The sequence below is a fragment of the Triplophysa dalaica genome, chromosome 7, assembly GCF_015846415.1.
Source record: "Triplophysa dalaica isolate WHDGS20190420 chromosome 7, ASM1584641v1, whole genome shotgun sequence".
Taxonomy (NCBI): Eukaryota; Metazoa; Chordata; class Actinopteri; order Cypriniformes; family Nemacheilidae; genus Triplophysa; species Triplophysa dalaica.
The window spans coordinates 12,051,267-12,079,259 of NC_079548.1; the positions used below are offsets into that span (position 1 = coordinate 12,051,267).

General features: G+C 38.2%; 2 protein-coding genes across 6 annotated transcripts; both read right to left on the reverse strand.

The window, feature by feature from the left end:
• Positions 1-2,467: 2,467 nt before the first annotated feature.
• On the reverse strand, positions 2,468-15,683 carry kmt5c (lysine methyltransferase 5C). Of its 5 annotated transcripts, none has more exons than XM_056753118.1 (10): positions 15,413-15,683; positions 14,191-14,323; positions 13,813-13,978; positions 12,088-12,197; positions 11,811-11,974; positions 11,584-11,603; positions 10,858-10,994; positions 9,564-9,724; positions 8,968-9,325; positions 2,468-8,877 (listed from the first exon to the last, which is right to left on the reverse strand). In XM_056753118.1, exons 2-10 carry the CDS (start codon positions 14,301-14,303, stop codon positions 3,771-3,773), a joined length of 6,336 nt encoding a protein of 2,111 aa, XP_056609096.1. In that variant the 5' UTR covers positions 14,304-14,323; positions 15,413-15,683; the 3' UTR covers positions 2,468-3,770. The 5 variants fall into 5 exon arrangements, with proteins under 5 accessions (XP_056609096.1, XP_056609098.1, XP_056609097.1 ...); XM_056753120.1 differs by having other exon boundaries at positions 2,468-8,338; positions 8,687-9,325; XM_056753119.1 differs by having other exon boundaries at positions 2,468-8,338; positions 8,471-9,325.
• Positions 15,684-18,065: 2,382 nt separating this feature from the next.
• ppp1caa (protein phosphatase 1, catalytic subunit, alpha isozyme a) lies at positions 18,066-26,473 on the reverse strand. The gene is made up of 7 exons (XM_056752662.1): positions 25,986-26,473; positions 21,020-21,151; positions 20,276-20,506; positions 19,987-20,091; positions 19,416-19,639; positions 19,167-19,301; positions 18,066-18,912 (listed from the first exon to the last, which is right to left on the reverse strand). The coding sequence occupies exons 1-7, from the start codon at positions 26,038-26,040 to the stop codon at positions 18,799-18,801; spliced, it is 996 nt and encodes a 331-aa protein (XP_056608640.1). The 5' UTR covers positions 26,041-26,473; the 3' UTR covers positions 18,066-18,798.
• Positions 26,474-27,993: the final 1,520 nt, after the last annotated feature.

Genomic DNA, 27,993 nt, shown 5'->3' on the forward strand with positions numbered 1-27,993 from the left:
ACTTTATTTTCTTTATCACCTGACACACCCCCAAGCACATACACCAACAAACTCAGGTTTACAATAACTTGACAATAAGCTTCCATTTGTTAAAATTAGTAAACTACATTAGTTAACATAAACGACTAACAAGAACTAACAAATAATACTTACAATAACAAAGACTAATAAGTGCTGTAAAAATATGTTGCTCATTATTAGTCCATGCATTTACTAATGTTAACCTAAAATGTGAACCTATGTAAAAGCATTGCTTAATATCCTTTGCATATTTTGTGAACATGATGTCTCTGCAAAATCATTTTCATTGTACTGTTCCTGTCAGACATGCACAAATACACAGCTGACAGCAAAGCAAAACTTAATCTGTCATGGGCTAAAACATTCAACATATAATTTTCTGCTAAATTAGCATTGAATCATTGTGGAATTTTAATCCTTCTACTCACTTATACTGTGAGTCAAGTTTATCGGCTTAGCCTGATCAAATGGGCACAAGTGCCTATTCCCTTCTGTCATTTACATCCATTATCCATTCATTTCCACCCTCTATAGACATGACAACAAGCGTTCAAGCTGCCCCAGGTCCTGGTAAAGAGCATTGGCACACTATTCAGCACAAGCTTTGTGGAGGTCACTACTCCAACTTTTGGGATGTACATTTGCTGTTCAGTGGAAGAGTTAGACACTGGATTATGTAATGTAATGAATAACTCACCCAAAAAATATATTTCACAATTTTGTATCCTCATGCCATTCCAAACCCATGTGTCTTCCTTCTGTGGAGGGAAAAAAATGTGAAATACATTTTTGACGTTATGTATCGTGACCACTATACAAATAAATATTCATTAAATAGTAAACGCACAACAGAATGACAGTCATTTTAGAAAGGTTTTTGAAAAATTACTGATATTTAATTTTTAGGCAAGACTATAGAGTTTAAGGAAAATGTAAGGAATTGATGTCTACAAATATAGGGACAGGTAAAACAGAGACAGGAAATTAAACATCGTGGCACAGAACATTGAAATAAGATTTCATCTTTCAATGTAATACATCAAATAATATTTAAAAAGGATTATCTTTCCCTAAAAATGTTACTCATGGCATTTCTAAAGACATGCATCTGTAGCTACTAATTCAGGTCTGCTTCAACAGACCATCAGTATGAAAGAATCTCACCTGCTAATCTGCAGTAGAGAGAAAAATAAAGAAATTCTATCGGGGATCAGAAGAAAGGTTTAGTTAGCCATTGTAAATACTTAGTGTTTGATAACGGGAAGGTGGGAGAAAGGTTGGTTGAGTGTAGGAAAGGATAACTGAATAATTCAAAACGAGAAGGAAGCACTGATGAAAGCAAGTGGGCTAGTGTCTGTATCACAGGCAGCATAAAAATGGATGAGGCTACTGTACATCTCTTTTGTGCGTCAAAGCTGTCTGTAACTATGAGCAGTGCCATCAAAAGAAGCCACGTTTCCTTGGGTCACTGGAAGACTAACAGTTGCTTGAATAGATGGTTAATGTATAAAACTGATAAAAGGCAATGTACTAAGGTGCTTTATTACTGATACTGTGAGGATAATAAGGTATTACATGGTGTCCGGGTGTTTTTTCGCAGCACTTCCGAGGTTCAGCCTTTTACCGCCTCACTTTCTTTCGACAATCTTCGCCTAGTTATGAAAAAAAGCTGTTCCACTTGGCTTCAGAATTAACCTGCTGTATGCCATAACTCTGCTCACAGCTGAGTGAAGAGAAAACGGGTCATGAATGGAAAAAAGGGACAAACGGAACATGATAAAAAGCAACAAACAAAATGCATATGAATGTATGCTGTATATGCATATGGGCAATGGTAATGAGCGAATATGTGAGCTAAACATTTCGAATAAAAATATGAAAAAAGGGAAATGGGAGATGCCAGGAGCTGAATGCTATGTGGAAAGCATAAAAATGAAATGCATATTTAAAGATGGATTTAAAACAGGATGAGATGAAAGGAACTGAAGGACCAAAAGAGGCTTAGTGATGGGTGAAATCTGAATGAGCTGGAGTAATTTATAAGACATCGCTAAACATCAAAATGATGCATTGTGGGTAATTCACCTCCAGTGAGTAAACAGATGCTTAATGCCTAAAATCAAGCACTCGTTAGTCCTTCTAAAACCTTGTATGTGCAGATTTCGTGACTTCTTTCGTTATAAATAATTATTTTTGGTCACAATTTATGTTTGTCACTGTGTTTTGCAAATATCTTACCAGTAATACGTCTTTAAAAGTGCTTGTCAACTTAGACAATGGTGTTTAATCAGCCCATTTCTTGATAAACAGATTTTGGAATGACGGCGACAATATACTATATCATATATTCATGTCTTGATCAATGACTTTGCTGCAATTAAGAAAAGTTAGACTCCACAGAAAAAACGTCTAAAAGATCCATAAACTTCCAAACACCATAAACCGCTAGTTTTAAAATCATTTTACTTGCAATGTTTTCATATTTTTACAACTGTACAGCAGAACAATTACAATTTAAAATTGTGTCTCAAACTCTCTAAGTAACAAACAAGATGGCTATACAAGACGTACCAGAATGTAATTATGTCTAGACTTGAGACATTAGACATTTAGATCTAGATTTTAAAAACAGAGTAAAATATATTCTGTTCGGATCGATCAAAAAACAAAATGTTACATTTAAGCACCATGTTATAAACATATTGAAATAAATACAATACACTGGCTTTTTATAGACCAAGGCAAGGCTGAATACAAGTACATCAAAAAAATGTGCATATCTGCAATCATTAAATCTGAGTGGAAATTAATCAACGCTTACATAGGGTCAGCAAGTGATGTCTGGCTTTGAATGAAGGTGACCTACAGAGCGCCGAAACATGACAGTATTCTAGCTAGTAGAATCTGATCACAGATCGGCTTTAAACATTTTTTTTTAAGTAACACAAGTGGTAAATAATAAATTAAACAATTGTGCCCCAATGTACCATAGTCACACCTATTAAACAAAAACAAAAACTGACACAGACATAAATTATTTGATGCTAATATTCATCAAATGTCAAATCATATGGGTGTTCTAATAATGTGCTTGTAGATGATTAATTGTTATTTAAGTAACATTACAGGTCTAGTAAAAACAGCAATTTTGTATTTATTGTTTTAGCTTATTGTAGCAGTACAGTGTTCTGGCACACATGAATCATCCTTAGCCAAATATCGGAAACCTGATACCTCCTAAAAACAATGTTTTACTGCATACCCTTATTTCGTTTGACAGATGGGCATAGAAAAAAACAAATCTACTAAAGCATGTTGCCTTATGTGCTTCAAATTTCTGGTTACATCTTCAACAACTGCAATTTAACTTAAATGAAAACGCTAGGAGGGAAAAGAGATTTTCCACATTGTGGAGCACCACATCACCATCATGTGGAAAGACTTATGTACTACAGGATAATCACAAGATGTAGTTTCCTTTGTAATACTAACAAAATCCACTGTGTGAGGATATATATTCTTAAAAATAATATTATCAACAGAAAACATTATAAATGTAGAATACAAATAATAATTCAGCAGATTTATTAATAAAATATGTATCTTCAATTTTCAAACAAAATCTTATTTTGATGGCAAAAACAGGTTTTTTTAGATAATGCCAAAAACGTTTAATGAAAACAGACAAAAAGACATATCACATTAAAGTTGTTTTAAATAAATACCATTGCAACAACAAATGGTCATTATCAATCTGTATATTGTAGGTCCAGATCTACTGTACCGTCAGTAACCACAAGCCTCAGTCTCTTAGGCTTACGATCGGTTATGGTAGTATTTTGTGAGTGGGAGGTGGAGGTGGAGAAGTGCAGTGAATTATATGGGTGAGTTCCAGACTGGCCCTGTTGCGGTGCATCTTTACCATTTTGGCCTCCATTGACTTTAGACCCTGCACTCTTACCCACAGAGGGAGACTGTGAGAAGTTTGAGGAACCACATGCTTCAACGACCAGCCTTCCTTGGGTCCCTGAAGGCTCCATGAGACAATGGTAAGTGTAATTTGCAGGTCCCGATCCAGAGTAATTCAAGCATTCGCCATCATTGCCGTAGCCCAGAGTAAGAGAATGATCTCCAGTAAAGTTTACAACGTAAGACTGGTGAGAAGGTTGAGTGTGTTCAAATGTGGTTTTAATCACTGGGACCCCATGGTTTGACTCTTTGTATCCTAGTTGAGGACTGCTGTGCTGTGATAAAGGAGGTGACCGGGTCGAGCTGAAGTTGAACTCAGTAGCATGATCACAGTGAGCGACATTTTGACCCAACCCATTCTTATTAGGTTGAGACCCTCCAGAAAGCTTCACGTTTTGAGTTGGAGCCACAACAGCATGGGGTTTCCCCGAATTGGGGATTTTGCTTTGTGGTACGTTGTAAAACTGAGAACTTTGGGAAGAGGAAAACAAAAATGAGGGCAAGGAAGGGTCATTTTTTGGGATTTGGGGCTTTACACCTGCAATGTTCTTAAAAGAGTTTGTGGTTTTGCTGGAGCTAACAAAATAAACCGGGTGAATGTGATCGTTTTGCTGACGGGGATTGGCAGAGTACTGTTTCGATGGGGCGTTCTTAGAGCAATTTTCGGTTAATTTAGATAATCCAATATTAGGACATGAAGAATCTTTTCCACCGTGCAAACTCGATGGCCCTGGGGAATAGGTGAAGGTGTTATCCATGCTGTCGTTAGATATGGGGCTGCCTGCAGCCACAGAAACTATAGAAGGATTCAAACCTCCCTCTGTTTTCAAAACATTCTTGGAGCTGGGGAAAAAAGGGTGTTTCCTGTCACGAAAAAGTGAATTACCAGAGTTGAACGCCTCTAGGAAGTCAGCATGTGTGGTGGACTTATTTCCTACGTGAAGGGAATGGAAGGGTGTGACAAGGTTACTCTGAGGTCCTGCTCCAGACAGGCTTTGTGTTGACTGCCTGAGTAAACCAGATTGGGGTTTATTATTCAAGCTGGGCATGCTGAGAGTTCCATGAGCTTTATCATCCATTTTAGGAAAGCCTGATTCGGACGATAGAATCTTTGTGCTAACAAGACAATCAAAAATGTTTAACTTTTTATCCTGTGAACGTGCAGTTGGGTGTACTGACTGTTTTACGTTTGAAGCTGTGTTATTAAAAATGATCGAGTCCTTGCGTAGAAACTGGGTTGCTGAATCATCCTGGTGTACCTCTGAACCTTTTGAAAAGTCAACATCAGCCAAGTACAAGTCTTGAAGAGGAGCAGAACTCATGGCTGCATTACATAATTTATCTTTGAAGAGCAGGTTAGGAGCACTGCTAGATGATGACGTGTCAGATTGCGCAAAGACAAGGTCTGGGAAGCTAAGATCGTCTCCGTTACTAAAGTTACTCTCTGGGCTTGGTGATCCTAAGTAAGGGGTCTCCGGATTCCATCCATCAGTGGGGCTTTGAGAGAAGGGGCTGTTGAAGGACCCGGTGCTATGTGGTTCACCAGGACAGTAATCTATTAATGAGCTGGCCAAGCTGTTTTGTGCTGCAATTTGTTCATAGCCGTCTAGATTCAAACATGGAAAGTCAAGGACGACATCTGAATAGTTACTAAAACTGCAGTCTGTGGTAAAGGGAGAGATGGGAGGAGACTGAATCTCAGAAGAGGTTATATTGGTAGACACATTATTCTCAGATACATGTGGCTGGGTCAGAGCCTGTAGTCTCGACAGACTTTTATTAATCTGAAACAGGTTGTGACTCAAGGATACCTCGTTGCTTTCTTTTCCTCGATCATTTCTGTCAATTTTCTCCAATGTCTGCTCTTTACCGTCCTCTTTTGCTCGAATACCGCCACCGATATAATTACCTTCTCTTAGCCCATCATAGCAAGGCGAGTAAAGTGACAGAGGTGAAAGAGATAATGGTAGAGTTGAAGTCTTAAAACCATGTGGATCCCTGAGGGCCTCTGTACTCTTCTCACAACTACGTGCCATCATTGGTTCCTGGCAGGGAGTCAGGGTTTCCTCTTTAACTCTGGTGTTCAGCATCTGCTGATGTGATGCCTTTTGAGAAGAGCCAGATGTTAATTTCTTTGGCTGTGTATGCACGGAATCGTTTTTCATATTCCCATCTTGTTTCTGAGATTCTTTCCACTCTACCTCCCACTTGCCTTCAGCCCTCCTCCGCAATTTGATTGGAGGTAACTGTTTAATGTCATTGATGTCTGCCTCGACTTTTAGGGCAGACACATTTTGTTGTCTTTGCACATCTCTAACATCAAACACATCTTGAACGACTTCCTTCAGTGGGGTAACATTTTCCTTCTTGATGCAAACCGTTGTAGAGTTTTGTTGACCTGTCCTTTGTTTAGTGGCGCATTCCTTTCTGCAATGCTCAAGGACGTCCTGAACTGCTTTGGTGGCTTTCTTCAAACCGATGCCCTTATCTGCCTCCCCATGACCGCGAATCCTTTCCATTTCTGCATTTAAAATTGAGACTGAATCCAATATGGCCCTAAAAGGGTCAACTACAGGAAAACATTGCTGTGGGCTTAATCCATCCACACTACTGCAAGCTTCATCTGCACTCTCCATTTCCCATTCTTTTCCCCTTTTCCTCTTAAGGCGGATTCTGAAGTTTTGCTTGTGTTCGTCCTCCATCTTGTCAGAAAAACTTGAGGTAGATGACTCATTTCCGTTATCAGTTCTCATACGTTCTCTTTTCTCTTCTACGTTTTCCTCATGGCTTAAGGTATCGTCTCGTTCCTCCTTCCGTTCACTCTTCTGGCACTCCACCATTTCTTCTTTAATTTTAGATGTTTTATTCTTAGGTTGACCGATTTTTCTTTCTCCAACAGATACATTGTTTGTATCATCCTTGGAAGCAGGGGATGTCACTTTTTCTTGCACTGGTCTAGAATGAGGACTCTGAAGACCTTTACAGAGCTGTTTAGATGAAGTTCTGGAAGAACCTTGTTTTTCTGATCCAACACCAAAATTGTGTTTAAAAATTAAACTTGATTCTGCTTCTGGAGATTTCAGTTCTGTTGTCTCATAACTGATGTTGTCGCTTGGCTTTGGTAACAGATTGTCCAATGTGTCTTTGTTGTTGTCGGCATCTGTACACAATTGTGCTGCTGCTATTACATTACAATCCTGATCCGGCTCCGTATCAACGGATTCACGAAATGCACGTTTCTTTAGGGGAATGCTGCTCTGGGGGCTGTTATCCAGAGAAACCCTGCCCATGGAGATAGGCTCGGACGAAAGCAACATGCTTTCTGACTGTGGCATATGAGATGCTTGAGTGTTTTCATGTATATTTGGCTGATTGGCTGAAGTGAGGTCCTGATTATGATGCTTAGCTCTCGTTTTGAGTTTATCATCTTTGTGAGCAAGTGATGATATCTTCATATTTTCAGCTGCACCAATGTCTTGAGAGTTTTCAAGTGAAGGCTGGCGATTATTAACATTTTTATCTAGCTGACTAAATTTATCACTCAAACCCTTTCTAAGATCTGACAGCACTACCCTTGCCTCTTTAAAAACAACAGTCCGGCTCCCAAAAAGCACCATTAGTTCCTTCTTATTCAAATCTTCTCTCCCAACAATTACTGTTCCCTGCTGGGTGGCTGTGGTAGTTTTATCCTGCACTACAGGCATGTTCTCAACACTTGGTTGTTTATTGTCTGTGGATGCTCTTGTTCGTTTCTTTAAAGCATTCTTAAAAGTACACCTCATAGAATCTTGTGAAGCCTCTGGAACTGTGACATTAACATTGTTATCCCTTTCAGGAACTGTGACATTAACATTGTTATCCCTTTCAGGAACTGTGACATTAACATTGTTATCCCTATCTGGAACTGTGACATTAACATTGCTATCCCTATCTGGAATTGTGACATTAACATTGGTGTCTCTAACTTGGTTACTTTCAATCACATTTTGATGAGCCTTTGCACAAACATCTACATGTTCATTCTCTACTGGTTGTACTTTAACTGTGTTTACCCTAGTATCTGTGTCGGTATCTGAAGAATGTGTTAGTAAATTACATGTTACTTTCAAGAACTTATCTGAACTTTTAACATTTACTGGTGTGAAATACATCTCCTTTACTCCTTTCTTACCTTGTTTACTGGTTTCTTTTTTCCCATCTAATTTAACACTCTTCTGCACTGACTCGGCTGCTGGTGTTGTACTTTCATCTCTCCCACTGTCTGCATGTCTCTGACCTGTGCTTTCAACTTTCGGTTCTCCAGGGATAGGTACCCTGACCAGACTGACTCTGAGGTAACGATTTAACCCTGAGAGAAGAGATACAGGATTATGAACAAATGGAGGTGATGTACTATTTACAGTACTAGAAGCGACAGATTGTGGCTGGTTTTGCCTGTTGTCCCCTGAGGTCCCTGATGTTGCACAAGAACTATCATCACCTTCCCTAGAAGCACTGAAACTGTCTGTGTGTCTCTTGCCGCCAGGAACCTCCCTGTGGCCATCTGTCAAGAATCTCTGCTGCATCACTGTGCGCTCTGTTTTTGATGTTTTATTATCATTACTCCCTTCCTCTCCAACAGGTATACGTTTATCAGTACTTGGTTTCCCTGTAGAGCTTAAAGCAGGATTATCGATGTCTTTGCACTCAGCCTCACTTTCTTTTTGCCGGGCATGAAAGCCAGAGCATTCCTTTCTGTCTGAAGCGAGTCTGGAATTTTGCATGATCAGTCGGGTCCTCCTTTTATTGAACCTGGAGATTGTAGATCGATTCCGTGTTCTGAAGCGCCTTAGACGACTACAAAGCATATTCCTGGTCCTTGAGGCAGCAGCCTTCTGATGAACAATTCTGACGGATAAATCAACGTTACATTCCTTGGCAGTCATGCCGTCCCCTTCCCGGACACTAGAAATACAACCAAGTGTAAATGGTTCAAACCTAATGACGGGGTCTTTAGTTAACAAGTCTTCATCCTTTCGTTCCTCTTGTCCATCCAGGTTATTTTTCTGTGCGTTCCTCTCTGGTTTTGGTTTTTCTTTCTCAATTCGGTTTAGTAGTGCCCTTTCTTTGCTCGTGGGATCCTTGCAGCTAAACAGAAATTCTGCAGTGTGTTGATGGAGGTAGACACTTAGCTCTTTGAGTCCAAGGTGAGACAAAGATGATGGGAGGTTTTGTGTTCTTTTTTCCACCTGTTTGCATTGCTCCTCCCTTCTCCGCCTATCAGTCTTTCTCATCTTGCTCAAAACAAGGGCGTTTCTCTTTGCCCGTTGGGAAAAGGTATTCCTCATTGGCAAGGCTGACAGAAAGAGAGAAGAAAAAGACAACTAGAGATAAGAGGCTGGCAATTTTAAGATTAAAAAGCATCTCCAAAAGTAGATTTTCAACTATGAGATTTTTTTTTGGTGCAATTTTTTTAATAATTGTAATCATTAATTTACAGAACTTTTCCATGCATTCAACTTTTTCTTTTATGCCAGAACACTAGATTAAAAAATATATATCAGCAAATATAAATAGTAAAAATACATAAATACCTGAATTAGATACAGTTAGAAATGGCTTTGGAGCGCCATTTCCCCTTTTTCTGTTAAGTCTCAGATCAGTCTCTCTGAACTCATATTTCTGACCCAGTGGATCATTGGAGCAAACCAAGTCTGGTGACTTCTCTCTCTTCTTAAATGATCCTTCTCCTCTCCTATATAGATAGAAATTATACAATCGTGTTTGTATAAGGCCTATTCATTAGAACAGTTAAATTTTACTATCACAGTAATAATACCCAAAGCAGATTAGTGTTGTCACAATATCAATTTTTTGACTTCAATACAATAGCTAAGATAAACATTGTGATACCAATACTAAATGATACCATGCAAAAAGAACTTACAGGAAGTAATTTAATTAAATATGATGAAACAAGTTTTTTACTTTTTTACTGCAATTTACACGGTGTTCCTGCCTTACTTTTTGAGCCTGTCTTCCCCCTTATTTAAAAAATAACATGTCACCACACAGACCAATATATGAGTGTCAGGTATCAATCTATGTACAGTCCTAAACGTGTACCTGTCTTAGTGTTCTTGTCTGTTAAGGTGAAACAATAAAATAAACTGTTTAAACTTGATGAATCTACATAAATACTAGCAAAGACCTTAAAGCAGTGGTTCTCAACTCTGGCCCGCGAGATCCATTTTCCTGCCGAGTTTAGCCCGAACTCTGATATAAAACACCTGAATAAGCTAATCAGCGTCTTTATGAATAGGCGCGTTCAACTTAATGCGGCGCTGCGCAAATCTATCAGCGTATGACATTTAAGTACCGCAAGAGCAATTCAACTGCAGATTGCTCGGTACGGATTTGAATCGCTCTCGCAGTACTTTAATGCCATATGCCAAACAATCTGTGCAGCCCAACATTAAGTTGAACGCGTCTGTTCCTGAAGTCACTGATTAGCCTCATAAGGTGTTTTATCAGAGTTGGGGCTAAACTCTGCAGGAAAATGGATCTCGCGGGCCAGAGTTGGGAACCACTGCCTTAAAGCATGTTTAAATCCATTCACTTCAATACAAATTCATTAAAAACATTACATAATGCATTCTGAGAGAGTGCTGAGAGCACGTGCGCGTGCACACATACTGCTGCCGCAAATGGAGGCATTTCTGGATGCGTTTTCTCTGAAACGCGCGCGTCATTGATGTACCGGTACCAAATACATTTGAAATTGGTATTGTTTTAACAGAAGGGTATCGCTCTACTTTTCTAGTACCGGTGTATCGTGCAACACTATAGCAGATGGCTTTAAAGCAAAAGTTATGTATTTTCTCTCACCTCTCACACGTGCAACATTCACACATTTCGTTATTCTCCCCAAAAAAGCTGTCCCCATAGTGACAGGTAATCTCTTCGCCTGGTGAGATGGGTCGAACCACTTTCACGCAAGCTCCATTCTTATCTCCTGGGACAAACTAATAATGGAAACACACAAACAAACAATATTAATAAATTATACATTAATCCTAAAAAACGTCTCATAATAAAATTTTACACCAGGAAATACAAAACAAAAAAAGAGGAATTGCTGATTCAAACAAGATGGAACTACTGTATTACTATTTATAATATGCTTTGCAAGTCAAATGTTTAGAGTTGACAAACAGACTACTTTCTATCACAATTTCCAACAGTGAAGACACAACACTACACAAATGCAAGCATGTAGTGACCTCACGGTCAAAAATAATTGTAATATATTTAACACGCTACCATTTTTTAAATACAGCTCTGCCATTTGGATTCTTTTAACCAGGTTTACATGGTAAGCTATTTCAACAGTACTACAGTTTCTATGTATGCTGGACATTTGCTGGCTGATTTTCTGTTTCATGGTCACTAAATAAATTTACTGGTGCTGAAACTTTTTACCCTCTGCAACAGAAAAAGGTCATACTGGTGTCAAACTTCAGGATTATGACATGATGTGACTTGTTGCCCTATACAATACAACCTAATCGTAAAATTGCAACTGCAAGTTAAAATAATAATTTAGCAGCCTACCTTACAGTTCGGTCTGCAATCTTCTCCCGCACATGGAAAAAGGAAGAAGCATTATCAGATCTTTATTAAAAAGCCTTTTGAAATAAAGATCTTATTACGAGAGTTCAGACAGTCAAATCAAACATTTGCACACATTCCAAACATGTTACGCCTTTCATTGTGTTCTGCCCATGGCAGTCAAGAGTAAATGAATTAAAAGTGTCTTTTGTGAAAACGCTCTCTCTCACCATGATTGATGAAGGCAGCAGGCCCCAACCAAAGCTGCGCACATCTCTTGCGTGTTGAGTACATGACACTGAAGTCGTTGACTCCTGCCCTCAGCACTGCACTATCTTCAGGGCTCAGCTCAGCTATGCAACCCTGAAGTACCTCCACCCGCTCTCCCACACTCCTGGAGAATTTCAAAAGTAGAGTCATACTCTAATTGTCTAAATGATACAGGTTGAAGAAAATACAAATGTTGTTGCAAAAAAGTACAAATTCAAGGCAAATAGTGATTCTAACCATTGTCGAGTGACTGTGATTTTAGCTCCATTAGTCTCTGAGGAATAGCGGTTACACGGCTCGATATTCACTCCGCTGTCCAACAGAAAAGCTTTCATATAGCGATACATCTAAATGAAAGGCATAGAGATTAAGGCTGTTATTGCAATAATAACAAAATGACAACTATTCAAATAAGGAATGTGCAAAACAATACAAATTTGCATTTATACAGCACACCTTCCAGGTTTTTAATTCAGTTAGCAACATAAAATAGAATGCAGGGGTCTCGAGATTATGTTTACCCCACATGGCAGTGGAAAAATAAACTTAATAAACATTGACGACTTTTACATGTACCCTAATAATGCGATTATAGTTAGATTATTATACTTTATTTTCCTGTAAACACAATAATTAAATATGAAATGTTATTAAGCTTGTAATCACAAAAAGCATAATCGAAGCACCTACAGCACAAATTCGTAGTAAACATTATTGAGGTTTACCATTAACAACTCGCTGTCACCAGTCTCAGCCCACCAGATAGAGCAAACGCAATGTTTGTTTGCTTTTTAACAACATGGCAATTTCCATGGAGAAAAAAAATTAGGTCTATATTATATCAGGTTTTGTCATTTAGGCGAACGCAATAGCATAGTACACAACCGTTGCTGAGGCATTTTCCATAAAATTTCTATATTCATCACGCCGCCCAATAAGCATAAAAATGTTTGCATCTGACTTGACAATATTAAATACGAGAGCCAGTAACACACCTACTGTCTCTGAGACCATTGTTTGTTCTGTGTATAATAGCAAATAACTAATAAAACATTAATGTAACCTGGAGTAAAGAGATTTGTTTGTGTTATGTAAACATGTACAGTGTTTATAATAATTAGATTAATTTAAATAATCAGAGTCATTGATCTATGAACAACAGTTTTGCTGATGATGTGGAAACATTTCAGCCACTCCACCACCATACTCATGTACCCTCATCATCAGAAATCCGCTGTAAATCATCAGTAAACATGGCGTATAGCATGCCGGACTTAGAGTCAGGGATTTTTGCAATATTATGCAAGCTAGTTTATCTTTACCAAAGTTACAAACTGGGGAACGAGACACATCTAAACACTTATATCAAATATCATGAGTTCATTCTTAATACATGATGCATTTAGTTTCATTCGAAAGACTTGTATTCAAGCGTATTGGAATAAATGTACTAATAATTCCAAGACTCAATTACCTCTATTAATTCTTGCATGTTAATTTTTAACAGTGTGAGAGGGGGCAAAACCATCCTGGTAATTTCTATATTACTCATTCTTGGCTAATTCAAAATAAACGACAGATGTCTTCTGTAACAATTACTGAACAGACGTATGTCTTGAAAACCAATACCACTCCACTGACACACCCATTTTAAGTCCACATAACAGCTGTCAGTTGCTGACACCATTTGTGTGCGGAGACTGAATTTTAAAAAAAGAAAACAAGTGATTTCAGTGTCTTGGTTGTTTGTATTTGCACAAACACTAATCTAAAAAACAAAACAATACAGTCTTCTTCAAAATAAATTGTGTTGTGAAGAATACACATTTACAACAGGAAAGATAGATACACTCTTAGGAATTCTTTTTGAAACGCCAAAAATGGCTGGTGAAGTTTTTCATTTGTAAATCACTTTGGATAAAAGCATCTACTACATGAAAGAGTAAAAGAATAATAACTCACATGCTGCTTCAACAGTTCCTGTCGGTGTGAACCCAGCACAGTGAAATACTCACTGACCCATTCTCCATCCAACAGAGCATCGAATGTAACCTGGAAGTCATGCGTGCGTTTGAAACGCAACAGGGTCTCTCTGAGGTAGCCCCATCGCCGGATCTCTGGAGGAGGACTTCATTTAGGAAGAGTGAACAGGGGGACAAAGCAAAAAAAATAAACTTTAATAAGTTTTACACTTATTATACACAACAAACATTTCCCTAAACTAATGACATTAGTCAAAGGCTTCAATCTTGTTTTCAATTACTGTGCCTACAAACTGTATATAATGTATTTCAGAGAAAATGAAGTAGTGGCATAAAAGGAATTAAGCAAAATAAGCACCTTATGTTCATCTTGTGGGTGCTGAACCCCAGTAAGGGATCCAGCACCAGACTCGTTGCCAAATCATCTGTCTCGCAAAGCTCTCTCACACTCATTCTATTGGATCCCTCCATGGTCACCCACCATCAACATGCTGGAACAAAATGTAGCCGGTGACTTACACATTCAAACAGCTGCAAGTAATTCTATACAAGAACAAGTGTGCAGAGAAACGGGGGGCAGATTTTTTTCCATTTACAACACCACCTTATAGTAAAATAAACATAACAAGGTCTCTAAAAGAAAACATATACAGCGAGGTCTACTAGCAAACAGCAACCAGGTCTACAATTACATTTTTAATCCCAAATGTTTAGACCTTTGGAGCTCACTGCGACATGTAACTTCTGCTTCTTTATAAAAACCATTGACTTTTAGATAATATTATTGACATGCAACAGATAAAGTGAAAGTGTTACAAACAAACAAATGATGGCTGACTGTACTACGAATTAATTGGACCACTTGTAAATAAATCAGCACCTGAAACAAGATCACATTTCAAAATAAAAGCAAAGCTTAAATATTTAAAGCGCTGATGAGTCAATTCTTTAAACAGATACATTAATAAAACCATGTTACACTATAACATATGTAAAAACATTCTGTCAAACAAATTGAGATCTAGTATAGACCCATGCAGCTAAAGCAACAGTAAGCATTTTGTAATCGTTGTCGCTATTGAGAAAACACTAGAAACGTTTATAGTTTGAATTGTAAGCAAGCATGAAACTATGAGACGCGGGAATGCGTGCAAGACACAGATCTGAAAGATCACAACGTTCGTTAGCATGAGGAAAACAATAACTTACAGCGCATACATTAAAGGTTTGAACGTGGACTTGTTAACCAACATTGATCCCGTCACATAAGAGGGAATGATCAACAAACATTGATCAAAAGAGTTAACGTTACATAACTCTGCCAAAGAGTTTAAATACTCAGAATAGATTGACAGGTTGCTGTCAGGAAGGTCGGGCCAAATGATTTTAAAGTTAACTTAGCCTGAACCTGCCAGAAGCGACGGGGTCCACTTAGCTAACTTGATAAAATAACCTGACCGACACAGTACATGTGGAAAATCCCTGTGCATAATATCTATCTTCATCACTGGTCGGATTTTTTAGATAAACAGCGACATAAATAAAGGCGATCTATAAAAAAAATGCACGTTGTTTGTTACCTGACGGGCTTTTCTTCAAATGTCTTATCGATTTGTCCGTAGTGAAATTGGTTTTAAAGCTAGCAAGCTAGCTCTTCCTGTTGGCTAGGAAAGCCAGTCCAGCTGCGGTCATATTCCTTCATTTTGCGTGTCTGGTGCAAAAAAATATGATAATAAAATAAAACGAAATCAAGTGAAGAGTTTCCCGTAGAAAATATCAACAATTTTTCTGTACTCTATTTGTTTTCGAACATACTGGTCTCCTAGCGGTGAATTCAACCAATCCTTAGCGGTCGTTACGCTAGTTCGCCTATTGGTTCATGTAACCAGTGACACGTATCTCAGCGTTTTTGCTTCATTCTATTGGCTGTTGAAAATACATGGCGTTGAGGTTAACCTATAGAAGTTAGGATATGAACATTAGCACAAGGGTCTTCCAATCAGAGGGTGAGAAAGAAACACAGTTTCCCGCCTCATCTGTGTTACTGCGTCCTGTTGACCTCTTACGTAACGAGAAATCGGGGCTGTATTTGATAATCTAAAATATTTCTTTGATGAAATGAAGGTTGTTCTTCTTAGCTTTTATGTTAATAGATTTCCCTCGCTCGGACTGTCCTATGTCGTTTTTTACCCTAAGCCACAAAATGTATGCTTTGTTTTTAATAATGTACAGCCAGCTATAATGTTACATGGGTTGAACGTGTTTTTCAATTCTCAACAAAATAATTACTACAACTTTCATGTTTTAAGATACTAGTTAACAGTTTAGTTATTTTTATGTCTTCATCTCACAACTAAAAGGCTTTATTGTGTTATAGAAGGAATATCAAACATCCAGTAGAAATAGTGTTTTATTTTTTGTAGCTGAGAAACCCAACGTCTGGTTTTAAATCAAATGCATTGAGAAAAAATACCTAAATCATTTTTCTCTTTAACCTGTATTGTTTGTCACTATGGTACAGTTAAAATGCTTGTAATCTACAACAGTGCATGAAGGAAGAATATCCCTGATTGCTTTTTAAGAAGAAAAATGATCACATCATCTAAACTAACTGCATTCTGTCAAATGAAACAGAGGTGCATGATAAAAAATACAATCATATACCAATAAACAACAACTACTACTAAAAGTCTTAATATCGTATTGCTGTTAAGCAAATATGATATGCACAAATTAGCCATGTGACAGTATCGACGATTCACATCACAATAATTGATGGGCTTCTGTCGCGATGTGCCGTATTATCGTGACATTTTTCACGATAATAACCATTTCAATACTTTCACTGTTGTCAATAGCAACACTTTCATATACCATGGACACCATATAGCTTTTCATTTGTTAATGGCCTTAAAAAAAGATATATAAATTCGTCTAACTCTATAGGTTTTGTTTACACTTGCTGTTCCTTCTTCATCTCGATTTGACAAAAAAACTACTGTGATTTCAAAAATCTAAACAACTGTAATAAAATATGTGAACTAATATGTCATCAAAAAATCATTCACTGCATTTCAAATTTACCATGGTAACAATATTGGGCAAATCAAGTATCACGATAAACCGTATCACTGAATACCAGCACAAGTCTGACATATTTACTAGTTTTGCTGAGATCAGCAATAATAGAATCGCCGTCAACCAAAGGAAATATAACAACTACATATTTCATCAAAAACATACACACGAAAAAGAGATATGCCTCAAATTGGTGTAATTTGAATCATTGGTCATCAGTCGCCAAGTGATAAATGTAATCATAAGTCAAATAGCACTTTGACACTCTACAGCATTCTGACCTCGGACTAAAATGTTACATCAGCAAAGACAGACACATTTTGACAGGAACACCTCAATTATGAGATCTGAAGCATCTTTAAAGTTAGCCATAGTAATTACATTTACAAAAACTTGGCCACTGTTAATAATTTCTTATAATAATTCTATTTTTTGCAACTTGTTTTGAGCATGAAGCACGCTTTCTTGATTTAATGTTAAGATTGTATAATAACTTAATTATACACATATAAAATTATTTTCTCAGCGTTTCTTTGAGGCAGCAGAGGGCACTAGTTTATTGCTTTGCAATAACCTTATTCCTACATTAAATTAAAGAACTAGTGACTCAGTTTTTTATGCAATCCACCACCAGTTGGAATCGTTGTTAAGAGTTTGTGAAGCAAGCGGAAGATATTTAATCCTAATTACAGCAACAACTCCTCAGAGACATTCTGCCTGGCAACGAAAACAGGTTTAAAATGGGAGGATACAACATGTACTGCTTTAATAATAATGCTAACTGGGAAAAGGTGACACGAGAAGGACCAATAGGTCAGTAGAAAATAACTGTTTTATGTTTTAAAAAGACAAAAAGAGCCATAAAGAATCATAACCAAAAGACAAAAGAAGAAAAGCAAGGTTACTGTTTGCTCTACAGAATGAGTCAGAGAAGAGTTGGAGAGAAAGAGAGAGACAGCAAGCAAGCAGGAGACAGGAAATGAGAACAAACAAAAATGATCAGGTCATGATCAGCACAATCAATCTCAGCTAATCTCTGGTCAACTCTGACCATACTACATTAAGTTCTGTTCAGACACATAATAAAACAAGTTAACTTACACCTGAGGAAAGGAGTTGTAATTGAAGACACAGTAAGATAGATAGTACAGAATGTTTAAATAAAGTTCTCTTTATTGATAATTGTCTTTCAAAAAAGACACTAAAAAAACACACATTAAGCAAAAAATTTCAAAGCTTTTGTTGTGATCCATCTACAAAAAGTAAAAAGTTCCAACATGATTGTTTTGAAATCATTGGATCTCTAAATGGAAATTATGCACCGGTGACAGTCTCTCTACCTCACACTTTCTCTTCACATCCATTCTCTCTGCGTGCGTCTATGTGTGCAGATATATGTATAACATTACACTCAGACTGGCTCTCTAACTAATGTGGGATGTACAGCTGTGTTTAAAACAACAATGGTGATCAGCACATAAACAGTGAGGGACTTTTAAAAAAAACTACACGCTGTCAACCCCCTCTGTCTCGCTCTTTCCCAGAGCCTGGCTGTGCATTCACATGGAGGCTTCTTTGGAGGCTCCCTGACAGAGAGACAAGTGGAGAGATGGAGGGGGCAATGAGCGGTGGAGGGGAAGGACGGAAAGACAAACACAAAGAGTGTAACAAATATATCAGACGCTCACGCACGCAGTCTCACGTATAAACACACATTTCAAAAGTTACATGAGGAAAGTAAAAGACAAAAAAGGACTTCAACCCTGGGAACTGTTTTGCTTTATAGCCATTTGGAGACAAAAGAAAGGTAGAGGGAGGTAGAGAAAGAGAGTGGGATAAGAGAGGAATTGTGGAATGGGAACATTGGGGGGAGGTGTTCCAGCGGGTGTTATTTCTTGGCTTTTCCACCCTTGGCTGAATTTCTCGGCGGGGTGACCGGACGACCTGAGCCCATTCCACCTCCTCCTCCATAGTATAGCTTCTTATCGGCTGGCTTAAGGATCTGAAAGGAAGATATAGGAGGAGGTTAAGCAACACTGCTCGACAGCAAATGCTCGCCTGTAGAATTTCCAAATATAGATCCATCCGCCCACAGTGTGAGCACTTCAGTACATATAGTGAACAAGACATAGAGTCAATGCTTATACACAACTTTGGAAATGATTTCATGCAAATCTAGAGATGAACATAAATGAAAATCAGGTACAGGCAGTGAAATAAATAAAAAAAAGATGAAAAAATTATTTTTCCTCTTACCTGAAAGGAACACATAAGGGTCTCATCCACACTCATCATGGCCCCAGCGTTATCAAACTCGCCACAGTAGTTAGGAGCAGAGAACAGGGTAACTAACTGCCTCTTAGCAAAAAACTCATAACCATCCTCCACCACCTGCAAAAAGAGAGAAGTTTAGAGCTTAGCCGTATGAATGGTCTCAAAATGCTTTGTTAAAGACCATCAAAGGTGCTTGAAAGATAACACTCTCCTGTCACAGAGTATACTGACCTGATGTGCCCTGCATATTAGGTCCATGTCGTGCTTGTGAAGGAATTTGGCCACCACGTCTGCACCGAAAGTGAATGATACACCACGGTCGTTCTCTCCCCAGCCCAGCACGTCTTTGTCTGGGTCAGCCCAAAGCAGGTCACAAAGCAGCCCCTGGTCAGGTACATCAGTGGGCCGCATAACGCGCCGCACCTGCTCCATTGACTGCAGGTCTGGAGAAAGACCTAAAGCAGAAACCATTATCTGTATAATGTAGTATTGAGGGCAAAGCCTAGCTTGCTTAACAGTATTTAATAACTCCAACAGTTACAAATGTACAAAGCAGCATCCAGGTTAAATGAAGATCAAATGAACTGTTACATTAGGGTCCTTAAGTCCTATGTTGTTTCGCTGACTTTAGAAAATGAATTTCATGCCAATCAAAGCAAACTTTATGGTCTCTAAGTGACATTATAAACCGATACATTTTCTTCAGCCACATTTTGTTTCTCCGGGAAAATCGCAATGTCAACACAGGAGTTATGACAGAACATTAAATTAACATGGGGACAGAGAACGTTTCTGCACTCACCTCCATGGCAACAGAAGATTTTCTCATCTACAATGGCAGCCACAGGTAAACAGTTGAAACAGTCTGTGAAGGTCTTCCACAGCTTAATGTTATATCGCCGCTTACCTGAAAAACAGAAACAAAAGTCAAAATATTATCAGAAGACTGAAATCTCTTTCACTTTCAATTTGTAGATAATTTGTTTTCACAACTAGGGCAACAAACATTAACTTATAAGTGATGGTACCTCAGTTATGTGCATAAATAAAGCGATAAATGCTGCACATGTAGTAATTGTTGTACTGCTTACACTCATCATAGAAGCCATATATACGGTTGATAGAGGCGCACTCATGGTTCCCACGCAGCAGGAAGAAGTTTTCAGGATATTTCACTTTATAGGCCAACAGGAGACAGATGGTTTCTAGAGACTGTTTCCCTCTGTCCACATAATCCCCCAGGAAAAGGTAGTTGCTCTCAGGTGGAAAACCTCCATACTCAAAAAGACGTAGGAGGTCATAGTACTGACCATGAACATCACCTGCACAGGAAATTAATCAGTAAATTCTTTGACTTTTTTTACCTAGCACTTTAAGAAAAATGAGGTTGCGGAAGATTTTGACATAGCCAGACACTCAGGAAGTTCTGAAGATATGCACATTTCAATTTAGTATCTTTTTAAGCAATCCTGTTTCTATTCATTTTACCACAGGACATGTGCTGCATGCAAATTAAGCTGCTGCAAAACAAATGTGTACAAACAGGAAACACAGTGCAATGAAAACCAGTTTAGATTAGATTCCATTACAACTGATTGAGATAGCATCTCACGACACTCTCATCAAATTAATACCCTCTCCAAGGAGCCGAGTTTCTTAAATACTCCTCTTAAAAGCAACCCCTCAAAAACCAACTGCCATTGGATGATTTAGCAGCCACTCTAACCCACCCCAGTACAAACTAGTTTTAAAAATATATATACGTTGACATTCGCAATGCGTGACATTCCTTGCACGCTTGAAATGAGCACCCCACAGAGGATAAACATATTTACCACAGATCTTGAGTGGAGCTTCCAGCTCCAGCAGAATTGGCTGGCTGAGGAAGATTTCCCGAGATTTCAGACAGAGGCCACGGATTTCATTTTCTGTCAGCTGTACGTTCTTGCCAGGCCTAGATCCTTTAACTGAAAAATCAGAGGGGGACAATATGAGTGTGTTGCAGGAAACAAGCCAAAACAAAAAAGCAAATGTGGTAGCCCAGAGCCAGATCTCAATTAAAAAAAGGGGTGACCATTTTAAAACAAAGATGAAGAACTAGAAGGGGATCTGTCTGGTGATCCATAGGTGTTGTGCCCTAAAACATTTTATCATGTGTCTCTACTGAAACATGTACCCAAGTGACCCGACCAAGCTAGACCTGAGAAGGAATTAATGGAATTAAGCTGGTTAGTTCACGCTTTTCTTAGTGTTTGTCAAGTCAAACACGCTAGCACAACCAGCGTAAACTCTTAAACCTGGGTGTACAGTTACACCATAAAAAATGTAGAGATCTTGCAACACTCAGAGGGATTGCTGCCCGTTGCTGAAGATCATGTGCATTTGGGTTTTAGATAGAATCAAATAGTTATAACAAACCAAAAAGGCAACTATTAACATCAAGTCATCAGATGAAAGTGAAAAGTTACCTTTTTGTCAGTTATGGTGACCCATAGTGTTGACAAAAATATCGGCACGTATCAATACTGAAAACTCTGAAACTGTTCCAATACGCAATACGCTGCGCTTTCCCACTCTCTCTCTTTTGTCTGACAGTGATTTGACACACACTGCATGTGAATACCGTGGCAACAGAGCCCCGCCTGTTGGTTCAAAGACTTGACTCGCTTGCGGCAGTTAAAAAGTGTTCATGTTAAAAAAATATTGCCAGTGCAGAACCTCACTAACGCATCCGTTGCTTGGTGCACGTTCGTTTACATGTTTACCAAAGCACTTCTATATATGTGCACTGATCAATAATTTCATCCACTCCATTTATTTGCCCTGGTTAAACATTGTTTTTGTCAGAAAGATGGCCAGTATGGAGTCTCCGCAACAGTTCTCATGTTTATTGCATGTGATTATATTTTATGTGCGCTCATCAATGATTTCATCATCTCATGTCATTCGCTCCGGTTAAGTTGATGTTTGAAATGATGCTGGTGCGGGTAAAGTCTCCACAACAGTTCTTGCGTGTGATAAACGTTTGCACTTCCATGTTTACCATAAAGCTCCATCTATGTGCGTAGATGAATGATTTCATCCACTAGTCTGAATCGCAGTTAAGGCAGTTTTTTCCTCTAGGAATCGAAAATTCTTTTAAATTACTTTTTTAAGGTATTGAATCGAAGTTAGAAATTCCAGTATAATTCCACTAGTGATCCATGTCCGAAATGTGACCTCTGCATTTAACCCATCCAGTTTGTAGTGAACACACGGAAATCAAGTCGTGAACACGCATACACCCGGAGCAGTGGTCAGCTATCACTGTAGCGCCTGGGGAGCAAGGTGCCTTGCTCAAGGGCACCTCCGTCGTTACCCACCGGCCCTGAGAAACGAACCGGCAACCTTCTGGTCACGAGTCCGACTCTCTAATCATTAGGCCAGAATCTATGCTCATGCCAGGACAAGAAAGCAAAAAATAGAACAATGCAAAATATTAAGCCTCAAAAAGATTTCCCGCTGCTTTGTGACAGAGAAGGCTTGCAGGATCTAAACAGACTGTCATCTCACACAACACAGACCTGCAAGACAGTTCAAACATGCCCTTTTCAACTTGCTTCATAACACAGTGTTCTGACTTTAGCTGGCAGCGGCACAATAAAAAAGCATATGATTTATCTGGAGAGAAGAAATACTGTGTCTATTTGGACAGAGCACTGAGGAACCTGAGGGAAGCTGAGAGTTCCTTGATATCTGTAAGGTCAATATGGCCAGCTGATGTATTACTCTAAAAAGATACATTTCAAGACAGGCCAGGAATGCTCAGTTTACTTGCAATATACATTTTACTTGGCAGGCTTGAGGCAAGAACATGGAGCTTATCCCAGTGACTCATATAATCAGGAAGTTACGCACGAATTTTGGATATGGCTAATTTGGGCACGGTCACAAAAATCGATCCATAAATCCTACCTCTAAATAAATGTTTAAAATGAGGGGTTTCAAACAGATAAACCCCCAAGGACACAAACAGTCCTATGGCAATGAACCAGTGTAATGGCTTCACAATGCCAACCTCATACAAATAAAAAAATTCTATTACCGAAACAACTTTGTTTCATAATATGGAAGTACATCTTTTATATCACTTCTTGTTTTGGTTATTGAATAAATACTGATGTTAAACGCATTTCAGTTCCACTTTAAAACGATTTAAGAGCAAACAATAACCAGACAATACACACCTCAGCCAAATGTGTGCAAAAGGTGTAGACAAACAATTGGGTAGGGTGTGCAAAAAGGACGCCTTTAAGGTCTCCAACATTGTGATCAGATGATCAGTGATTTGAGGTCCTGGACCGGAAGCCAGTCGGTTTAAACAGTGAAAACTGGGTATAAATAGGATCCTGCCACTCGTCACTTTAAAACCCAGATTAAACACGGCTAATGCTCTCACAGCACTTGCACTAAAGTTAGTCACAGGGCCAATAAGCATTACAGGGCTTACTACTAATGCAAGGGTGGGGTTGGAACTAGTTGATAAACTGCAAAAGATAAATAACAAGGCATGCAAAATTCATGAAAGAAAGGACTGCAGAAAATAGTCCAGGAGTCCAACCATCCATAAAACAAACCACTTAAATATATATAATTGGTAAAGTGTAGATAGTTGGTTTGTTAAAGTTAGCTAAATTCCATAAATAACAACAAAGACAGGAAAATGCAACTACTCTTCAAAAGTACAGTTCACAAAAGCATACAAGTACAAATGTCCACTACATCTAGCATATCACACAATGAAAACAGACAGTCTAACACTTAATCAGTTTGGACACACATAGCCTCACATGTGCAAGCATGCTTTTCCTTAATGTACTCTGAGGTGATACCCTAATCTGATTTAATAATTTATATAGACTTAATCCAATGAAGGCAATCAGAGGGTAAACCTAAGGTGAAGAAAACATCTATTTAACCGACACCTCCTTCTAGAATGACATGTGTTAGCAGATGCTGGCCAAAAATAGCAATGACCGACCAAAAGCATCAGTCAATGCGAACATATGCATCATGTCACCTGTAAACTGTACAATTAATTTTCTCTTGTTTGGCCATGAGAATTAGAAACCCTGTGACAGGTTTCTAGACTTATAAACAATTGTAAAACATGGCAAAACCTGAATAATTGCTATAAAAAAGCACTAAGAGAATCAGGATAAAATGGAAAAGCAGGCATTCAGGAACAATGAAAGCAGTATTACATTAATTATAAATACAACTGTTATCAAGCTTGTTTATATTTTACTGCTCTTTTCAACCTTTTACTGCAGTTTACGCAACAGTGCAGCCAAACGGACCCGGAGCCAAGAGGTAAAAGGGCCTGGTATACGTGGTAAAGTGCACATTTTGTGTCCCCTGTTCCTTTACCAAATCCCAATGCTTTTCCTGGATTAAAACATGAAATATAATTCTAAATAAGTAAAAACATAATTCTGTTAAGGCTGCAGTACTTGGCCTTAAACCATTGACAACCACAATGCATCTCTCTTTATACTTATATGCTTCCGTTGTAACAGAAACAGATGTACAGTAGATAGCTCACAAAATGGCCTGACACATTCCTGTTATGCAACACACATCCATATCGATAACGCTTTCTGTGATTAAGATATTTGATAAACTTGCTTGCATTTACGCTAATCTGTACAATAGTTCACAACGAGTACCATCAAGACGGCACAAAAAGCAAATGTCTAACCTTATTTCCATTTGTCTCTGCAGGCTTCATCTTCAATAGTCATGATGAATGCCCAAGTCTTTCAACATTGAATCAACTGTTTCTATGTGATGGTGATAAACATCATTTAAAACATTAATTTACAACTGCTAAATAAATATTAATAGTATTAAGCAACGGCTGGTAATAATACATTCATGCTCATAGAATGTTTCAAACCAAACTCTGTGGCTATAAGATAATTAAAACAAAAGAACCCAAGTAACTTCCTGTGAACCCAAAAGATGATATTTTGAATTATGTTGGTTACCAAACAACAAAAAGACCCCATTGACTCCCACTGTATTGACACAAAACCACTGGAGACATTTCTCCAAATCGCTTCTTTTGTGTTCCACGGAATAAAGAAAGTTATATGTTATAAAACATGTTATATACATGTTTTGAAGGACTTGCGGGATAAAATATCTATATTATATCTAAGAATAGAGATTACATATTATATAACTCTATTATGAATACATTTATTGTAAAGATCCTTGGGATTTACTTCATTAACTATATCCTCATTATTTACAGTAATCCTATTGATGGCGGTTTTAGACACAGGGTTTCCCCAGCTGAAATAAAAGTTTTAACAACCAACCAATGTACAGTGGACAGACAAAAATAAAACTGGCGGTCCAATACACAGAGGGCTTGAAGCACCAGAGCACCCAGAAGATTCTCCTCACACACCGGCTCATGACCTCAAAACGATGAGAGCATAGAGAGAGAAAATAAACAACATCTTACTATTTCTAAATCCGTTCTCTAACATTAAATCCATTTAAAATTGTCTATCTGTTCGTTGGCAGTTTTAGGACATTAGTGTAACGTTAGACTGGTTGACTAGCAACGGCTAATCCACTCAACTTCCTCCGCCGCAAGAATTGTTCACTTCGGCTCTCTTTGTGGATATAAAATATAATTACGATTTATGTAAGACAAATACGCAATACACCCATAAGTAAACAATTATTTGTTTTAAGCATACCTGTGCAAAATAATGGTCAATATGTAAAGATTTGCGGAGTTCTCACCTTCCAGGAGACGCTGTATTATGGAGTCGATGTTTAATTTGTCCGGCTCCGCCATTTTAGTGGGGTTTTCGCGTTTATTCAATCACGTCGAGTCCGCTGTTTTTTATGCTCTGGGTAACTAGTCAAAAATAAAGCCCCAATAAACCGGCAATTCGTATAAAAGGATTCGATATGCGAATGTGAGTTGACTGGCTATATTTCCTTTGTCGTTTGGTTCATCGCTAGCTGCTACCGCCGTTAGCTAGCTAGCTAAAGACTACCCGTATTTAACCACCAACCAGGAAACGATTTGTATGATAGAAAAATAACAAAGAATATCCCTTCAATTTATCTTTTGATGCCGTTTATGCCTTACGACTATCAACGCTGTAAGGAATATCCCTATTTTCTATATTTTGACAGCCTCTTCTCTTATCGTCTACGGAACTTTAAAAAAGACCGTGTTGTCGAAGAGCGAAATCGACAGAGGTTGGTAGGGCCCGCCTCCAATCGGAAATCCTGCGAGACGATTGGAGTACATATCACATTTGAACTGAGAATGTGGTCATTCTATGGCTAATGTTCACACACGTCATATTTCCAAAGCTCCGCCCCGAGTTGTAAAGTAATGACGTCAATGAGATGAAAAAGGGAGAAATCGGTGAGAGGATGTTGTTCACAAAAAAATATGAACCTAGTTGACTTTAGGTTTAAGGATAGCATTGTAATACTTAATGACCTAATGTCACAAAATTAGGAAGACGCCCACATTTGAAGAAAGATTAACTTTAAGTGCTAAGATTCGTCGAATTTCATTTACAGTACAGTTTTCCAACACAGCACTGCCCTCTATAGATAAATCAACATAACCGCATATGATATCTCATTTTTTATAAAGGTGAACCATTGAGAGACAGCCGCGTCACACGTATGACAACTTTTTCGAGGAATATCCGATATTGTATTGGAGGCACTAAAAGTTACTTGACCGATTTACTTTTAAGACTATATAAATGTCAGACATAACCCAGCCGGCACATGACCGACCTTCAACGTTGAAATATGGTTGAAATAATGACAGTTGTTGTTTCAACGTTGAAACAACGTTGATATAACGTTTAATGCTAAATGGTTGAAAACCAACCAGTACATTACCAACCTTCAACGTTGAAATATGGTTGAAATAATGACAGTTGTTGTTTCAACGTTGAAACAACGTTGATATAACGTTTAATGCTAAATGGTTGAAAACCAACCGGTACATTACCAACCTTCAACGTTGAAATATGGTTGAAATAATGACAGCTGTTGTTTCAATTTTGATTGAAATTGCTAAATGGTTGAAAAAGGGTAATAAAAACACTTATAAATCAACTTTTTTTTTTTAAAAAAATTTAAATTATTAAGATCATTATTATTATTATTTTATTATCCATTTACATTTTTATCATGAACCTTCTGGTATAAATATTATCAACAGCAATAAAAGATTGAGCTGCTTTACCACAATGAAACAATTCCTATTGGTTATTTAACCTTATTTGCTTTGATTATGATTGGTTAATCTGTCTGTCATTCATGAAACTGGCCAATGAAACTGCGCGCGCCATTTTATGTTTGAAAATATGACCGTTATCCTGACCGTCTTTCTGATCGAGGACGTCATTTGAAGCGAGACTGGTCTGGCCAAGGGAAGAGCACGATAGAAAGTGGTCTGCGAGGGCGCGGGATCAAAAAGGTAAGACTGATTTCACAAATATACGCAAGGTCATGAGTTAAACGCATTATGTCAGTTCTTGGGAAATTGTAAATGCACAGTTTGTTGAATGAATTTACTAACTCGATATTCAGGGAATGCTTTTCCACATTTGTGTCGCGGAGGGCTAACGTTACTTTTAAAGATGTCGATTGAGGCCTAACGTTACTCGTGCCGCTTCAGTGTCGTTTTGTGCTTTTGCGGTTGCTACATCGATTTTAAGGGATAAGACATTATACGTGTGCACACAGATACAAAATTTCAGGAAAAAAA

Bases quoted from the DNA above. Each gene is read 5' to 3' on its own strand.
- kmt5c (XM_056753117.1), bottom strand. From the start codon at position 14,303: ATGGAGGGATCCAATAGAATGAGTGTGAGAGAGCTTTGCGAGACAGAT. The intron at 13,979-14,190 runs GTGCTTATTTTG...TCCTAAATGAAG, and splicing joins ACCCACAAGATGAACATAAG to TCCTCCTCCAGAGATCCGGC. The intron at 11,975-12,087 runs GTTAGAATCACT...GAAATTCTCCAG, and splicing joins ATCACAGTCACTCGACAATG to GAGTGTGGGAGAGCGGGTGG.
- ppp1caa (XM_056752662.1), bottom strand. From the start codon at position 26,040: ATGGCGGAGCCGGACAAATTAAACATCGACTCCATAATACAGCGTCTC. The intron at 20,507-21,019 runs GTAAATATGTTT...TTTCCTGTGCAG, and splicing joins AGCTCCACTCAAGATCTGTG to GTGATGTTCATGGTCAGTAC. The intron at 19,640-19,986 runs GTGAGTGCAGAA...TTTCTGCTTTAG, and splicing joins AATCTTCTGTTGCCATGGAG to GTCTTTCTCCAGACCTGCAG.